Genomic DNA, 16,542 nt, shown 5'->3' on the forward strand with positions numbered 1-16,542 from the left:
ACTAAATTTACATTGAGGAAATAAAGATAGTATTCAACATAGGGTAAATTTCACTCGATTACTAGTGATAGCTATGTAAGTACTAAAACTATGCCAAAAACTAGACTGTTTAACATCTTGTCCCAATCTCTGATGTTATCGCGTTAATGGGCATGGAAATGTTGAGTGAGCGGAAATCAGTTCAAATAAAACTCCAGTCTTCGCAAATGCTTCTGAAATTTTGTCACAAGTATTGCCTCTGTCGTGTTCGTATGTTGGAGTCTTGACGGCTACCTTTCGGAGGCCAGGTAGTTGACCGGCCAAACATGATGATGCCAGACGAAGCAGCATCGCAGTCAGAGGTTCAGTGCTGGCGTCCAATCTCTCATGAATCCAAGGACGAGAGCCTGGGGCCAAAGAGTACAGACAATACCTTGGATCCGAGTACCAAATGTCATGGAGAGTCAATTGCGTGAGCTTCGCAGGCAAACGCGCAGTGATGTCTGCGTTTGCCATGTCTTCGGGACTTCGGAAGATAGTTGGCAGTTCGGTCTCCAACACAGTCAGATCTTCCAAATTCGTGAGACATGTGAGACATGGTTCATCGGGGGTCCGAAGAGCCGAGAGGTCCCCGTGTAGCAGCGTAAGTCTCTGTAAGCGCGGGCAGAGTGTTGAGAGCGTCGTGGATAGGTGAGTGGTGATTCCTGGGTGTGTGGTTTGCTGGAAACAAGGAGCGAAGAAGTGATAGTCAATCTCGATTTCGAGGACTCGGAGACCGGGGCACAGCTGGAGTAATCGGCATAAGTCGGGTCCCCGGATGGCAGTTTCGTGGAAGCGAATTTGCTCCAAGGCGAAGGGTCCAGCCGCGGCGACTTGGGCGAGACCTCCCCATCTATCGTTATCGTATCGCGTAAGTATCGACATGAGAGGAGGCAGCGCAAGCAGGCCAGTGAATATGCGAGGAACCTCGGGAATGTTCATGAAGTACACCGCAGGGTCTTCCAATTCCAAATGCCGCAAATTGGGCAAGGTTCCCGGATGACTTGTCGCATTGCTCTGGGTTGGTGTAAGCCGTTTCCGTAATCCCTTCTCGCATTGCTCGGCTGACTCCCATATTACGCGTAACGTCAAACGTTGCACATGAACCCCAAGTTCAGGTGTTTCGATAAGGGACCGGATGAGAAGACCGGCGGCGTCTTTGGATTCATCCAGGTTTATATTAGAAAAGAGTTGAGAATTGCAGAGAAGGTGAAATATTTGACAAGTTTGTGAAAGATTCGACAAGGTCTGGGTATCTCTAGCATCATCGTATCTGTCTTTCCTCAAAAGTGCGACGGAGTCGACGATGCAACAGATAAGCTCGTTAGGAAGGTCCAGCAGGCGTTTCTTCGGCATCAGATTTGATCCCGAAGTCGCCGGCATTGAGTGTTCCATGATGAAGCTCTTCTATAACGCAATCGCGACTCTTTGGACGCTAGTTGCGAAGTATTTTCGCCGTTCAACGTATGAGAAGCATGCGAAAATTCGCTGTATTGCGACGAGTGAGCTCGAATCTGTTGTATCAAGTTGGCAAGAAAGGAGTGACTGGGGTGGCGTCATTCTGACTTTTTACTTCCATATTCAAAGAGGTTGGACAAGATAGGGGCACATGGGCAGAATCGGCCACTAAGATCAGACGGGCCGAGCGCTAGAAGAGGCCAAACGGGGGACCGAGGTTTTTTTGACGCTAAAATCTTTTGTCCTTCTGGATTCCGCAAAACGGTTCAAGCTTTGTTTACCTGTTGATTTCTTTTTTTTTTTTTTTTCCCTTTGTGTCGAAGGAAATGACGTGGGATTACTGTATGGAGGTAACTTAGAGAAATGGATGGAGGCGTACTGCTACTTCCTAACTGGGTAAGTACCGTTTGACAAAATGACGATGCACCCACACCGAGCTCGGTGAAGGACTAATGATTACATAATCAGGGTGAAGAAGTCCGTTGTCCCAGCAACGCGCCACACGTCCCACATGGCCGATCTGTTATCGTTATCAATAATCAACACCACAACACTGGGCATCCTTTTCTAACGCTGCCCCATTTCCAACTTGGACATCGACAACCTAGACGCAGTACTCCAGCACCACATCACCCGGAGACGCGACGGCAACTTGCCGCGACGATACTGACCATGGCAGCCTCCGACGATCTCATCAACTTCGACGTTATCGAAGCACAGAAAGAAAACATCCAGGCGCTGCCCAGTGGTCGCTCCGCCAAAAAGCTGGCCCAGCTGTTCTCGCCCTCGCCTCTACAGAAGCTGAACACCCCGACACCCTCAGACACCAAGAATGTCAACGACTGCATTCGAGTCGAGTACGAGGAGGAGCTCCAGAACATCTCCGAGTCAGACGACCCTCTAGACATTTTCGACCGTTATGTCCGATGGACCCTGGACGCATACCCGTCAGCGCAAGCAACACCACAATCTCAGCTTCACACGCTCCTCGAGCGCGCAACTAAGACCTTTATTGGTTCATCACAGTACAAGAATGATCCCAGATACCTCAAGATCTGGATTCTGTACATCCAATTCTTCGCTGACTCGCCGCGCGAAACCTTCCTCTTCCTGTCGCGACACAGCATCGGAGAGTCGCTTGCCCTTTTCTACGAAGAGTACGCCGCCTGGCTCGAGGGCGCTGGCAGATGGAGCCAAGCAGAGGAGGTGTACAAGCTCGGAATCGAGCGCGAGGCAAGACCGGTACAGCGTCTGATTCGCAAGTTCAAGGAGTTCGAGGAGAGACTTGCCCACCAGCCCGAGGCCGACAACGAGCCCTCATCACCAGCACTTCCCACCGTGCGGCCCGCTTTGGCCGCAAAGATTGATCCCTTTGCCGCCGCCCGCGCTGCGGCCGCTGTCGCTGCGGACCCCCAGGGCCCCCGACCCAGCCAGGGCGTGAGCACAACGGCGGCGAAACCTGGCAAGGCTAAGATGTCCATCTTCTCAGACGCTGACTCCGCGCCCCCAGCATTGTCGTCGCGTGGACCAAGCTCGAAGGGATGGGATTCAATTGGCTCCCTGGGCGACCGGAAGAAGGAGAACGTGATGGAGCCCAAGCCGTGGGCAGGAGAGACATTGAAGGCTGGCGGGAAGAAGAGCACTGCTCCGAAGATGGCTATCTTCAAGGATACGGTAAGCACCTATTTACTTGAACTTCCCAATGCCTGGATGTTGATGATTATAGGACTAATATTTGGCTTTATGGCGTTTCATGTATTTCAGTCTCAGTTGCAATCAAAATTGCAACCCAAAGCCCAATCACGATCATCACGAGCGCAAATGTCTAAGTCCCATATTACACTCGTGCCATCGAAGAATCAAACAGTAGTGAACCCCGTAAGCGGGAAGAAGGAGCGCATCTTTGTTAGCCTCGAGGCCCTCTATCCCACTCCCGAAGAACCTGGCTCGGAGCTTGGTTTTGAGGAAGTTTGGGCCATGAACCGAGGCTGGCTGGATGTCTCCTGGGATGACATATCACTAACTGAAGAAGTTCCTTCCGAGATGATGAGCGTTGAGCCTTCCATGGTTGACGACCTCAGCCACCTAGTACAGGAGAAGTTGGTTGTTCACACAGAAACTGTCGTAATGGATGAGAACGGAGCCATAGTCAAAAAGAAGGGGGGCAAAAGCAAGAAAAAGAAGGCGATGGAGGTGAACGAGACTCAGATCAGTAAGCGGCGTTCACTTCAAGTTACATCGTGTTCAAGCTGACAATTTTGTAGTCAAAGCAAATCTAGACTCACCGTCTAGGCCAAAGTTGAAGAAGAGAAACACGGCTGAGCCAACAATGACGCTCCATACCCGGGCTGCTACGGATGAGATCTACGAGATTTTTAACCAACCCATTCAGTCTAATCCTCTGGATGATGAGGAGGAGGAGGAAGAAGACGAAGAGGAAGATAGTGACGAGGATGACGACTACGAAACAGATGGCGACTACACTGAGGTTGAGAACACCATGACTACTCGCCTGATTGAAAACGATAACGCTGCCGAAGAGGCTGACGAAGATCGCTCGGATATTAAGAGTATCAGTGAATGGTCTGACTTCTCCACACGCAAGCACGTCCCTGTGCTCGACGAAGACGCGACCCAGGCCGGTGTAGACGATACCCAAGCTTCCGATTTGATGGATCCAAACTACTCCGAGCGTACTGGCCCTCTACCAGATGAGCAGACTGCCTCTCAGAATGATAGAGAATCAGGTGATGAGCAGGAGGCCGACGAAGAAGAGGAAGGTGATGAGGATTACCCGCCAAGAACGAAGACGATCTTCGTTCCGATACCACCAGAGGATTATGAGCCCAGGACACGACCGTTTAGGGACCCGGTCGAGATGGCCAATAACCGTCTCCCCTTCATGACCCCGATTACGGAGAGAACCGAATCTTCCCTTGCGTTTACAGAACGGAAGGCGAGATACGAGACTCCGTCTCGTGAGGAATATGAGTCAACTATCCATGAGGAAGACTCTGACATGGAAGAACCGGGTAGCAGCCCATTGAGGGAAGTCTTGAGCGAGGTTCGACCCATCAAAATTGCCCAGCCCCTTCTCGGCAAGGCCAAGTCTGCTCCGTCAAAACCAGCGCCTCCCAAGGGACCGATCATCAAGGAGATGCAATGCAATCCAGTAGATGAAGCTGTGAGGAATGAGATCCTCACCAATATGCATCCTTCGCTCGACTCATACCCTGGATTCTACGACCATAGCCACGAGAAGTATGAAAAGGGCAACGAGATCCGTAAATTCGCCAAGGCCATGACAAAGGCAGCCAAGGGCGGAGACAGAGTGAGCAATGCTGGTGCCATGGTCACTATCGAGTTTCCCGATATTGCGACAGAGTACACCATCAGGAAAGAGCTCGGTGCCGGCGCTTTTGCTCCGGTATATCTTGTCGAGAACCCGGACGCAGACCAGGAAGACGAGGATGAGAACGGCGTCGTGGCCATGGGAAAGGGCGCATTTGCCGTCAACCATCGCAGCCCTCTGGAAGCACTCAAGATGGAACTTCCCCCGACACCTTGGGAGTTCCACATGATGCGTCTTGCACACACGCGCCTGGGCCCTCAGCACCGCGCAGCCGCCTCCGTCTCTTACGCCCATGAATTTCACCTCTACCAGGACGAGGGCTTCCTCTTCCTTCCCTATCACCCCCACGGCAGCGTCCTCGACGTTGTCAACTTCTTCCGCGCCGAGCCCTCTGCCGTTATGGATGAGCAGCTAGCCATGTTCTTCACCATTGAACTGTTCCGCACCGTCGAGGCCCTACATGCCCGCGGCGTCCTCCACGGCGACCTCAAAGTCGACAACTGTCTCCTCCGCCTCGACCACGGCGGCAACGACCAGCCCCTATCAACGCAATACAGCGCTATCGGCGCAGGCGGCTGGGACGCGCGGGGCGTGACCCTCATCGATTTCGGCCGCGGCATTGACATGCGCAACTTTGCGCCCGACGTGGGCTTCATCGCGGACTGGAAGACAAGCGCGCAGGACTGCGCCGAGATGCGCGAGGGTCGGCCGTGGACGTGGCAGATTGACTACCACGGCCTCGCGGGCATCGTCCACTGCCTGCTGTTTGGAAAGTACATTGACACGGTCCGCTGCGATCAGGGCGGGATCGGGGCGAGCGGGCGCAAGTACCGCGTCCGCGAGAGCCTCAAGCGGTACTGGCAGACGGAGATCTGGTCGGAGTGTTTCGATTTGTTGCTTAACCCTGGGTCGTTTGTCGCCGTAGAGGAGGGCGCCCGCATGCCTGTTCTCAAGAGCATGCGAAGCGTCAGGGAGAAGATGGAGGCTTGGTTGGAGGGCAACTGCGAGAGAGGTGTTGGGTTGAAGAGTCTTGTGGGCAAGGTCGAGGCTTTTGCCAAGGGCAGGAGGTGAAGAAGTGTATTGGCATCCCTATTTTGCGTACGATTTGACGAAGGGAGGCGGCGGGGAGGCGTTCCGGGCTCTGTGTAGGAGGAAGGAGATTATTTACGTCGAACTACCTATACCACTGGTGCGGTCTCTTTTTTGGGTTTTTAGTCTCCTAGACTCGGGTCTCAGAAGGACTTTATCACAATAGCGTCTATGTAATACATGTATGTACACACACAAACCAAAAAAGAGTTCACCCCCCAGGTGCTGAACTGGGGGCTACATCTCTTGGTGCTCATGCTGGGATTCGAACTCGGGTACTCTCGTATGCGCTTAGCCTGTCGTCGAGTAGGCTGGTTGGTGTAGATGATTAATATTGACCTTTAACCACTCCACCACCCAGCCAGTTTGACCTGACCCGTCGACCTAGACGGGCGCCTGCTGGCTGGTGACTGGAATGGAGTTTGGGGGACCTATATGGGCTTGTTGTTGTGATCGGATGGAAAAGCCTCCTCGAGCCTGAGGTTTCCGTGGATATGTAAAAAGTTTGGTGCCTGATTCATCAGACGAGAAATGGGTAGGATAGGTCACAGCACAAGGCCGAGGTCGACGAGCCGCTGGATTGCAGAACTTCATAGATGCCTCGAGGTCACTGCACATAGATCCCATGGCCATGGAATATGTCACTGTGGCAAGATTGTCTCTCAGCTATTGTTCCGGGCTTAAAATCGGATTTTACACGCCAAGCATCCAGTCTCTCATAAGGTAACAAGGCACATATTGATACACAGTCCAGACATCGAACCCAGCCCAGTCCATTCACTCGCTCTCATCGTCAGTCTCAACCTTCTTCTTCCTACCCTTCCCAGCCGCCGCGCCCTTCTTCGCGGCCCCCTTGGCCCCTTTAGTCCCCTTCTTGGCATCCTTTTCGGCCTTGCGGTCTACCTGGTCCTGTATCTTGTCTCTCTCGCCCGCGCCCTTCTTCTGTAACTCCACTTCGAGCGCCTTGAACTCATCGCTCTCGGCATCCATGCCGATCATGCTCTCCAGGAGCTTGATCTCTTCCGCCCAGACCTTCTTGTCCTCGACAGTCTTACCGTTTGCGTCCTTGTGGTCGATTGGCGTCTCAAGAACCATAGGGAGGTTCTGGAAGGGCTCGTGATTGACGAGGGTGTGGAAGGCGCGGAGACCGAGGAAGCCTGTGCCGATGTTGGCGTGGAGGTCGCGGTGTGAGGCGAAGGGTGCCTTGCTGTCATTGACTTTGTGGTGTCAGCCATGGCCTTCTAGAGTGCTAAAAGGTTTGAATGAGTGGAGTGAGCACTTACGGTGGAACGCCTTGAGGTACTTATTACCAACGACTTCGTCAAACTCCTTCATCGTCTCATGGAACTTATCCAGCGTCCGCAAGTCGTATCCTGCCGCAAAGGCATGGCAAGTGTCAATACACACGCCAACTCGCTCCTTATCCTCGACCTTGTCAATGATTTGCTTCAAGTCCTCAAACTTTGTGCCAATGACGTTGCCAGTCCCTGCCATGTTCTCCAGCACTGTAATCACCTTCTTCGTCGCTTTGTGCGCAGTGTTGAGCTGCGCCGCGATGCGCCCGCACGCCTCTTCGCGAGCCTCTCCACCCGTGTTGCCCGGGTGGAAGTTGTACAGCTTTATGCCCAGCTGCTCGCACCGCTGAAGGTCATCTATGAAGCTCTTGTATGCCTGCTTCGCCTTATCGGCGTCCGCCTGGGCGAGATTGACGAGATATGAGCCGTGGGGAAGGACGTGTGCAGCGGCATCATAGTTATTCTCCTTTGCGAGGGACACGAATTGGTCTTTGGCATCGGCTGCCAGGGGAGGACTCTCCCACTTCCTTTGTGACTTGAGGAAGAGGGCAAAAGCATTGGCGCCGATATTGACGGCATTCTGAATCGAGTTTTGCACACCTTCGATACAATTGTCAGCGCAAAGGTCTGAGGAGAGGGGAGTCGTCGCAGCTACTGACCACCAGCACCGCTGACATGGGCACCAATGTACATCGCCCTCTTCAGCGAAGACACCGCTGTCCTGACTGCCAGCGGCATGTCGTCCTCCTTCTTCGCCTTGCCCTTCGCTACTGTGGTCTTCCTCTTCTTCGCAGGCTTCTCTTCCTCTTCCTCGGCGCAGCTTCCGCAGGCCTCGTGTTCGTCGTCTGAGGAGACCTTGCGCTTTCCTGATGCTTTATTTGCAGTGGCTGTGCTTTTTGTCTTCGTTGCAGCGGCTGTCGTGGTCTTGGCTCCGTTCGTCTTCGTGGTGGCCGTCTCTTCGACCTTGGTCTCGACGACTGCTTGCGCCTTTCTGCGTGCAGAAGTGCGGGGAGGCATGATTTTTCGTCTTCTTTTCAATTTGTGCCGAGGTGATTATCTTTGCAATAGGATGCGTAAAGAAGGACCAATTCTCGAAAGATTGAAAGGAGGAGGGGGCGGATGAGGAGTAGAAATCGGATCTTCCAAAAAAGCAAAGACTCGTCGTCGGCAAGCCAGTGATTAGCACGCGTCAAGGTCCGCGTCATACATGCGCGATGTCAGGTGACTTTAATGAGCAATTAAGTAGGTGCTATTGTAGCTGTACGGATAGAGTCCGTGCTCGACCTTACTGCTTTACTTGACGCACCTGCTCCAATAAAATCTCGCGGTTGGGCCGAAGTGATTAACAAACATCATGTTCACATCGCTACGGTATCTCAATAGGTTGAATTTAATCAGACTTTCAATTGAATACCGTAATGTTTGCTGAAACTATACCTAGCCAACCCGATGTCCAGTGTACTTTGCTTCCCCTTTTCCAACCCGAACACCCTCCAGGCGCCAAATTTAACCGCCGCTGCCGTATTTTGTTGTGAGTAAGACAAGAACGGAATACCAAACTCAAAGAAAAGTCGTAAGAAACAGGATACGCGGCTGCTGGCAGCAGTACTATGCTACTTCAAGCAATGAACTGGAGCTCGGCCTTGCGCTCAGGCACGAATTGGTCTTTGTAAGTGTCCCAAATCTTCTGAAGTTCGGCCATGTACAGGTCGTGTAGTCGGTCAATATCCTCTTGGGTAGGTTGTGCTGTGGGCGACGTGGTGACCTTGATAGGCTTGCCCACTACGATGTTGAGCGGTCTGCGGTACGGCATCATGCCAACATCGTAGTTGAGAATTCCCCGGCCATGAAGAGCCGGGAGAGTAAACTTAAAGACGCGAAGCACAAACATCTGAAAGTTGTGCACCCAAGGATGGGTCTTCGGGCTAAGTTGGTCGTAGAGGTCATTCTCGCCAAAACCCAGAACGGGCACGAGATCAGCTCCAGTCCGCAGCGCCATTTTGATGAAGCCCTTGCGTCCCTTCAGGATCAACCTGAGAGTTCCAGGCTGAGCCTCAAGTGACTCCCTGGCACCACCCACAACGATGGTGACTGCACGCCCCATTCCCTCGCCATTGGCGCCGCCCTTGCTCAGCGTGTTCCAGATCGACTCCTTAGACACAGATCGAACGCCCATGAACAGAATGTAGTCGCGGTAAAAAGGGATTCGAAAGTTGTTGTCGAGTGTCAACAATGAGTTGGTGATCCCGGGGAACTTCTGGGCGAATCCGAGGGCATTGGTTGCAAATGCTGCGAAAGCGCCGTGTGAGATGATTCCGTGAGGGTGGTAGCCGAAAATGTATTTCCTTGTCGGTGGAAGATCATGGGTCTTATGAAGCTCAGCAGGATAGTAATCGGCGAAGAACTTCCAAATGGGAAGCGATCGCAGCCATTCCGACCGTAGCTTCAAGTTGCCATTGGAGGCAACGCCAGAGAGTGACAGGTGGATAAGGTAAGGAACCAAGAGAGGCCAGGTGAAAGGAATCGCCGCGAGGAAAAAGAAGATCGAGACGAATGTGAGAATGGATAGGCCGTGAAACAGAACGGCTCCGGTCTGGAGCCGACGCTGGAAGGGGACCTGAAGAGGCGCGAAGCGGATGCCTGCAGCCTTCAATCCGAAGCGATGGCTGTTCCTACGGCCTTGTGCTGCGAGAGTGAGGCGCGGGTAGTTGTCGTCGCTCATTCCCTTGACACTTGTTGACTCCGATCTGTCAACATCAAATCCATCGACGAGAGTCTCATCAGCGGTGCCCTCGCTACCAAAGCTCTTTTCGGGGTCAACAGCATTGCCATTGCTATCGTTCTCCTCGGCCTTGATACTGCCGTTGCTTCTCGCCGAGGAAGGGGATCGTCGATGGCCTCTGCTTGGGCTTTTAGGGGAATCGTCTAGGCCCTGTGGGAGGAAGCATTGTCAGCGAGATGGAGAAGAGAAGTAGCTAGTTGAGTTCACATTGACTTACAGTGGCGCTGTATTCGTGATTGGACTCCTTCCTCTCAGCGGCAGGTCTCTCGGTATCATCAGGAGTCTGCTTGTCGTTGGTTGAGGACGCTGGTGGCCCAAGCTCTGGAGCTTCTGCTACAACATTAATCTTGCTGATCCCAGACTCGGCTGCCTGCGACGCAAGCTGAGGGTTGCTGAATTTCTTGACAGGTTGCCTCTTAGTTGGCGACTTGGAACGAGCTGCGGAACCCTTCTTGCGAGGCATGATGGCGGATCTTGAATGATGGTGGCTCGTATGTCGCTATCGGCAATCCAGGCCCAGCTCTCGGTGGGAACGTGTACAAAGAGAAGATGCGGAGACCAAAGGTGTTTATAAAGCAGGTAGTCTCTTACCTGAAATGACAGCCACCTTGGTCCCGTCCCCAAAGTTAGACATGGTTGCGTCGGCGTCGGATGGCGGCAGGGCCGGACCTCGGACAGGCGTGCGGCGTGGGCGTAGGCTGAGAGCTCGGAGGAGACCTCCTTTGCTAATCGAAGACCCACGGCTTGATTCAGTAAGGGCCGTGGTTTGACCAGAGATGATCGGAAACTTTTTGGCGCACAGGGTCCGAAGTCTATGAGGGAGCGGGCGAAGGAATGCACAAAGGGAGGGCGGAAAGGTTACTTGGTGGTAGCTAGCCTGATGTTGCGAAACGAGGGCAGGTTGGGTGCATTACGCTGGGTGCGGATGAGAGAGAGGGACGTGGGTGTGCGTGGGAGCGTCAGCAGCTAGCACCCCGGAGCTGCCGCCAATGACGATGACGTTACGGATTGGATCCCGTCCGCATACCGGCAAGCGGCTGCAGTCTACGACACTACCCCCTGAGCACAGAAGCTGTCCTTTGTGCATAAATCATGCATAAGCCTACATAATATGCGAGATATGCACAACCCTCGATATGTCGATATGCACCCCGGTCAGACTCAATCCCTTCTTCTCACCACCACCCAATCCCTAATTTGCATGTGATTACCAAGCTTTCAAAATGACCTTATGCTTCTTACGAGAATAGGATCCCGCCTTACTGATGCGGTTTTCATTCCGTTCAAGAGAATCGGAGGCCGTCATGGAAACAATTCACCGTTCACAGAGGATTTAACACGGCTTCATGGGCTTGCACTAGATGCTCGAAAACGATCGACGCGACTGTCTCGAGCATAGCGTCGTTGAGCTGTTGGTCTGAGACTTGCCTACGGTAGCTCAAGCAGAGCTATGGGATAAGGAAGCACGGAAGGAAGCAAACACGACAAGGTACCTCGCATGTTCTCGGACGCCTCCCTGGGACCTTGGCCAGAGCTCCTTTGCCATCCTCAACACTGGCGAAAAGCCTCAGTGGGGCTGGACCAGCTCAAACATGTGAAAATCACCAGCTGCCCATGCCATGTTGAAGGGCAGATGTTGAAGGGCAGAAAGACAGCGACCAGTCAGCTTCTGGCCTGTGCCAAGTCAATTATCGAGGGATCGGGTGAACGGCAGGGGGAGCACGCGACATTTAAACCTACCATCGAGCCGGCAACGTGAACGTCGCATCAAGATTCAACATGCATGGACCGGTCTTCTTTTGTAAGAGAATCATTGTGAATGATCAATCAACTTCATGGCGTCGAGCCCAGACCTGTGGCTTCGAATACTTGCAGGTTGGATATGTCCAGTGACGATGTATCGATTCGCACTGTATTTGCGCTCAAGATGCCCAGAGGCACAGTAAATGCGGAGGGATGAGGACTGTATCGACCAATGCAAATTGCCCCTCCATGACTGGACTCAAATTTTCCCCAAGACGGTGAACCCCACCATCATCATCCCGCCATTCACCCCGCCGACGTCACAAACGTCAATATTTGAACTAATCTATCCGCACGTATCACAGCATTCTACCCAAGTCTTTCAAAATGGCCAAGGCTAAGAAGGGGAAAAGTGACGAGAAGGCTGCTAAGCTAGTACGTCTTCCAATGCCTCGTCTTCATGGGCTCCCAAGAGCAAGCAGAGAAACTGTGCCTAACTTTGATATGGAGTAGGCTGCAAAGAAGCAGAAGCAGGCCAACAAGGGCGAGAAGAAGGCAAAGACCAAGATTGCAAAGCTCGAGGGGAGCGATGCCGAGGATGTTGACCTCGAGCAAGTGCTTGAGGAGTACAAGAAGCAGCAGGAGCAGTTCCTCAAAGTCACGGAGACCGTGTGCGAGGGACCTCCCAAGGCCCGGTCTGCTTCTACCATTATGGCCTCGCCCTGTGACAGTAACAACCTACTGCTCTTTGGCGGCGAGTACTTCAATGGCTCGCTGGCTCACTTCTTCAACGACCTGCACATTTACTACATCAACCGTGATGAGTGGAGGTGCGTGACGTCGCCGAACGCACCCTTGCCGCGCTCCGGGCACGCCTGGACGAGGGCGTCAAACCCCAACCATGTCTACTTGTTCGGCGGAGAGTTCTCGTCGCCAAAGCAAGGGACGTTCCATCACTACTCGGACTTTTGGCGGCTGGAGCCTGCCACGAGAGAATGGACAAAGATTGAGTGCAAGGGCAAGACGCCCCCCGCAAGGAGTGGTCACCGCATGACATACTGGAAGCAGTATATCATCTTGTTTGGCGGCTTCCAGGATACCTCAAACCAGACCAAGTATCTTGCCGATGTATGGATCTTCGATACTCAAAATTTCTCCTGGCACAGTCCGACTCTGCCTCCTGCGCAGCTGAAGCCTGATGCCCGGTCTTCTTTCACGTTTCTTCCCCACGAGCAAGGCGCTGTTCTCTATGGAGGTTACTCAAGAGTGAAGGCTACGGTAGCGGCCAACAAGCAGGCCAGGGGTTCAAGCCAAGGACAGAAGAATATCTTGAAGCCAATGGTTCACGATGACTGTTTCTTCCTCAGGATGTCTCTGCCGCCTGACGGATCACCTGCGACCGCACCTCCAGTCGTTCGCTGGGAACGACGCAAGAAGCCTGCCAACGCTCCCAGCCCCAAGCGCGCGGGCGCCACCATGGCATGGCACAAGGGCCGTGGCATTCTATTTGGAGGTGTGCACGATGTCGAGGATAGCGAAGAGGGAATGGACAGCGAGTTTTTCCGAGAGCTTTTCGCGTGGAACATTGAGAGAAACCGCTTCTTCCCGCTTGCCCTTCGCAAAGCCCGCCAGCAAAAGAAGGCCAACCCGGCTGAGCAGCGTGGAGGTCGTCGTGCTCGTGCCCAGGATCGGGAGGAGGAACTCCTGCGTCAGCTGGCTGCTCTCGAAACTGGCAAGTCCTTGGAGGATGCTGACGACATGGAGATTGAGAAGAAAGTGGAGGAGCCCGATGAGGATGCGACCCCTATGAGGGAAATGCCGATCACGATGGAGCTGCCGCACCAACGGTTCAATGCCCAATTGGCTGTGCAGGATGATGTACTTTACATCTATGGCGGCACTTTCGAGGCCAAGGACCGTGAGTTCACGTTTGATGACTTGTACGCGGTGGATCTTGGCAAAATGGACGGCTGTAAAGAAATTTTCAACAGGCCTGTCGATGACTGGATCGTAAGTCAGACAACTGCCAGTAATGGGATCTTTTTACTAATTGCATTTCAGGAGTCCGAGGACGAAGACGATGACGACGATGAGGATGACGACGAGGATGATGAAGACGAGGAGGATGAAGAAGGCGACATCGAGATGGAAGAGGAGGACAAGAAGCAGTTCTACACGCCGAGCAAGCGCAAGAAGAAGCAGGGCGATGAGGCCTCTGTTGCTGGCTCCGAAACGACCAACGCAACCTCCTCGACTGCCCCTACGAGCACGACAGAGGACGACGATACTGAGGCGAACGAAACCGTCGATGACGGTCTCCCGCACCCAAGAGTAAGTCCTACAAGTGCCTATCTCCAGGATTACAAATATGGTAACTTACACATTGCAGCCCTTCGAGACAAGACGTGACTTCTTCGTGCGCACCACGAACGAGTGGCAGGAGATTCTCATGACCAACCTTCGCTGGAAGAACATCCAGCCGGAGACACTCGCCATCAAGGAGATCAAAGCTAAGGCCTTTGAACTCAGTGAGGAGAAGTGGTGGGATTGCAGAGAGGAGATCACGGCGTTGGAGGAGGAGCAGGAGGCTGCTGGTATTAGTGAGGTTGTATCTCTTGCCGAGAGAGGCGATGCTGCTGCCGCCGGTGGCGCTAGAAGACGATGATCATTTCAGGAAAATGATGCGGATAGTCTTGGAAAATAAGAAGTGCTGAATATACCAAATTTCATGGGAAGAACCTTACCTTTACTTGATCTTGTGTAAATCAGCTAGGCAGCCGCCTCTTCGGAGCCCGGACGGCGGTAAGAAAGTTTGTCACCGAAACGCTGAGAAAGTGGGGCACGTGACTGCGCGTCACTCCCGCTCTGCCGTCTTTTGCCCCTCGTCACGTCCCGGTCTAGTCTTAGACGCATCACTTCTTTCCATCGAATATTTCCACTCCAGGTATTATTGATACTCGGAAAAGACTTGAAATTCTACGGAAAGATTGGGCCAGAAAGTAAACGGTTTCACAACTTGCGCCTTTGAGAATCTGAGTCCCGAATCTCTGTTAGTGCCACTATGCCGATCGGCATCCAGCGGCTGAATGCGAAACGTTCGCATCCAAACGACCGGATCATCTTCATCAAGCCTCTGAAAGGCCGCGATGAGAAGGTTGCCCAGGATTTTCTCGAAAGGATCGCCGCACAATGTTGTAAGTGGCCTTTTTTTTGCTACGATCTGGGACTGGCTGACCAAAATTAGTACCGATCATGAAAGAGCACCACCTTTCGGTGATGTCTCTAGAGCAGTACGAGTTCAACCGGGAATTCGTGGGCAGAAACTTCAACGCCGGTGAAATCATTCAGCTTGTGCTCAAGTCGCAGTCAGGACGGTGGCTACCATTTGAGTATGTTCAGATGGTGATGATGCACGAGTAAGTCTGCTGCAGTATCCCCGATGACCCATTACTGACTGGGCAAAGGCTGGCACACTGCAAGCAAATGAATCATTCCAGGGCATTCTGGGCTGTTAGGAACAATTATGCCGAGCAAATGCGAGGGCTCTGGCAGCGAGGGTACTTTGGCGAAGGCATCTGGGGCCGTGGTGCCCTGTTGGGAACGGGACAGTTCCAGAACAACGTCGCGCTTCCCTCTGAACCGCTGCCGGAACACCTATGTGGTGGTACATATCGCTCTCGTGGACGCAAGAGGAAGATCAAACCAATTCTTTCCTACAAAGAACAAAGGGAGCGCCGAATTCTCAAAAAGTTTGGCGCCAACGGCACGGCTCTGGGCGCTGACGAGGAGACAAAAGTCAAGCTGGAAGGCGGCAAGCGCACGCAAGCAAAACCACGCGTGGCTGGGAGTGCTCGTGGACGGGAATTGCGAGCCGCAGCGGCGCTCGCACGATTCGACCAGCCGAAGAAGGAGCCCGAAGAGGACATCAAGAATGAGGTTAAGGATGAGGACAGCGGCGAAAGCGAGTACGAGGACGATCCGGCGGACATCAAGAACGAAGACGCTGTCGACATTGATGGCAAGGTGATCAAGGACGGCAAAGGCAGGGGCATGATCAAGGTCTGCGAAGACGAGAACCCCGATGACCAGGACGCCCAGAACGAGCTACAGGAGTTACAGGCGTCGGTCAAGCAGTGGCGGCAGACGCATCTCGAGTTCAAGCGCGAGCCGGTGAACGAAGCTGAAGTTGCAGCTGTGCCACCACAGAATCAAGCAGCAGAGTCATCACGGAAGCAAGAACCGATGATCCGAAATCCAAAGCAAGAAAGTCCTCCCCGAGTCAAGGTCAAGGAGGAGCCGAATGACGATCAGGAGGCGCCAATTTTAGACATCGCGAGTACAACCCCCACAATCAAGAGAGAAGCGCGAGACGACCCCCGGTCAATAGCAACCAGTCATCCGACCTCACCGCCCAGCGCGTCATCCACGGCGTCGCCATCGGCCGAGAAACAGAGGGCGACGGCGACGGCGACGGAGTCAGCGACGATGACAGCGCCAAAGTCTAATGGAGCTGCGGCCGCAGCGACAACGGCCGAAGATGGACGAGATAGTGAGGCCGAGTCCATCTGTGGAGTCTGCTCTTTTGCCAACTCTGCCCTGTCGATAACGTGCGCCGTCTGCTCCCACGTGCTGGACCCGGCAAGCGTACCGAACGCCTGGCGCTGCGAGGGCGCCGCGTGCCAGGGGAGCGAGTATCTCAACCCCGGCGACTTTGGAGTGTGTGGTGTCTGTGGGCACAGCAAGCGAAAAAAGCAAGGCTGAGCTTGGGTTCACGACACGATAAGGTTAGGAGTGACACAGGACCT

The 16,542-nt window shown here is 53.4% G+C and overlaps 6 protein-coding genes across 6 annotated transcripts; 3 read left to right on the forward strand and 3 right to left on the reverse strand.

Moving 5' to 3' along the window:
• Nucleotides 1–42: 42 nt before the first annotated feature.
• BDZ83DRAFT_606164 (uncharacterized protein) lies at nt 43–1,701 on the reverse strand. Its single transcript, XM_060507365.1, has one exon. The coding sequence runs from the start codon at nt 1,411–1,413 to the stop codon at nt 136–138; it is 1,278 nt and encodes a 425-aa protein (XP_060369381.1). The 5' UTR covers nt 1,414–1,701; the 3' UTR covers nt 43–135.
• A 337-nt stretch (nt 1,702–2,038) lies between these two features.
• Nucleotides 2,039–6,251, forward strand: BDZ83DRAFT_606166 (protein kinase BUB1 family protein). Its single transcript, XM_060507366.1, has 3 exons — nt 2,039–3,150; nt 3,241–3,688; nt 3,741–6,251. Exons 1-3 carry the CDS (start codon nt 2,149–2,151, stop codon nt 5,897–5,899), a joined length of 3,609 nt encoding a protein of 1,202 aa, XP_060369382.1. The 5' UTR covers nt 2,039–2,148; the 3' UTR covers nt 5,900–6,251.
• BDZ83DRAFT_606167 (apurinic endonuclease) lies at nt 6,220–8,379 on the reverse strand. Its single transcript, XM_060507367.1, has 3 exons — nt 7,872–8,379; nt 7,201–7,812; nt 6,220–7,134 (listed from the first exon to the last, which is right to left on the reverse strand). The coding sequence occupies exons 1-3, from the start codon at nt 8,227–8,229 to the stop codon at nt 6,695–6,697; spliced, it is 1,410 nt and encodes a 469-aa protein (XP_060369383.1). The 5' UTR covers nt 8,230–8,379; the 3' UTR covers nt 6,220–6,694.
• A 15-nt stretch (nt 8,380–8,394) lies between these two features.
• Nucleotides 8,395–10,910, reverse strand: BDZ83DRAFT_606171 (diacylglycerol acyltransferase). The gene is made up of 2 exons (XM_060507368.1): nt 10,212–10,910; nt 8,395–10,144 (listed from the first exon to the last, which is right to left on the reverse strand). Exons 1-2 carry the CDS (start codon nt 10,455–10,457, stop codon nt 8,831–8,833), a joined length of 1,560 nt encoding a protein of 519 aa, XP_060369384.1. The 5' UTR covers nt 10,458–10,910; the 3' UTR covers nt 8,395–8,830.
• A 1,214-nt stretch (nt 10,911–12,124) lies between these two features.
• Nucleotides 12,125–14,402, forward strand: BDZ83DRAFT_748435 (kelch domain-containing protein; the record flags this gene model as incomplete). Its single annotated transcript, XM_060513614.1, has 4 exons — nt 12,125–12,172; nt 12,251–13,747; nt 13,799–14,068; nt 14,127–14,402. The coding sequence occupies 4 exons, from the start codon at nt 12,125–12,127 to the stop codon at nt 14,400–14,402; spliced, it is 2,091 nt and encodes a 696-aa protein (XP_060369385.1).
• Nucleotides 14,403–14,798: 396 nt separating this feature from the next.
• BDZ83DRAFT_568630 (WLM domain-containing protein) lies at nt 14,799–16,498 on the forward strand (the record flags this gene model as incomplete). The annotated part of the gene is made up of 4 exons (XM_060504096.1): nt 14,799–14,931; nt 14,982–15,153; nt 15,202–16,236; nt 16,288–16,498. The coding sequence occupies 4 exons, from the start codon at nt 14,799–14,801 to the stop codon at nt 16,496–16,498; spliced, it is 1,551 nt and encodes a 516-aa protein (XP_060369386.1).
• Nucleotides 16,499–16,542: the final 44 nt, after the last annotated feature.

This window comes from Colletotrichum acutatum (genome assembly GCF_030867785.1).
Source record: "Colletotrichum acutatum strain CBS 112980 chromosome Unknown BDZ83scaffold_12, whole genome shotgun sequence".
Taxonomy (NCBI): Eukaryota; Fungi; Ascomycota; class Sordariomycetes; order Glomerellales; family Glomerellaceae; genus Colletotrichum; species Colletotrichum acutatum.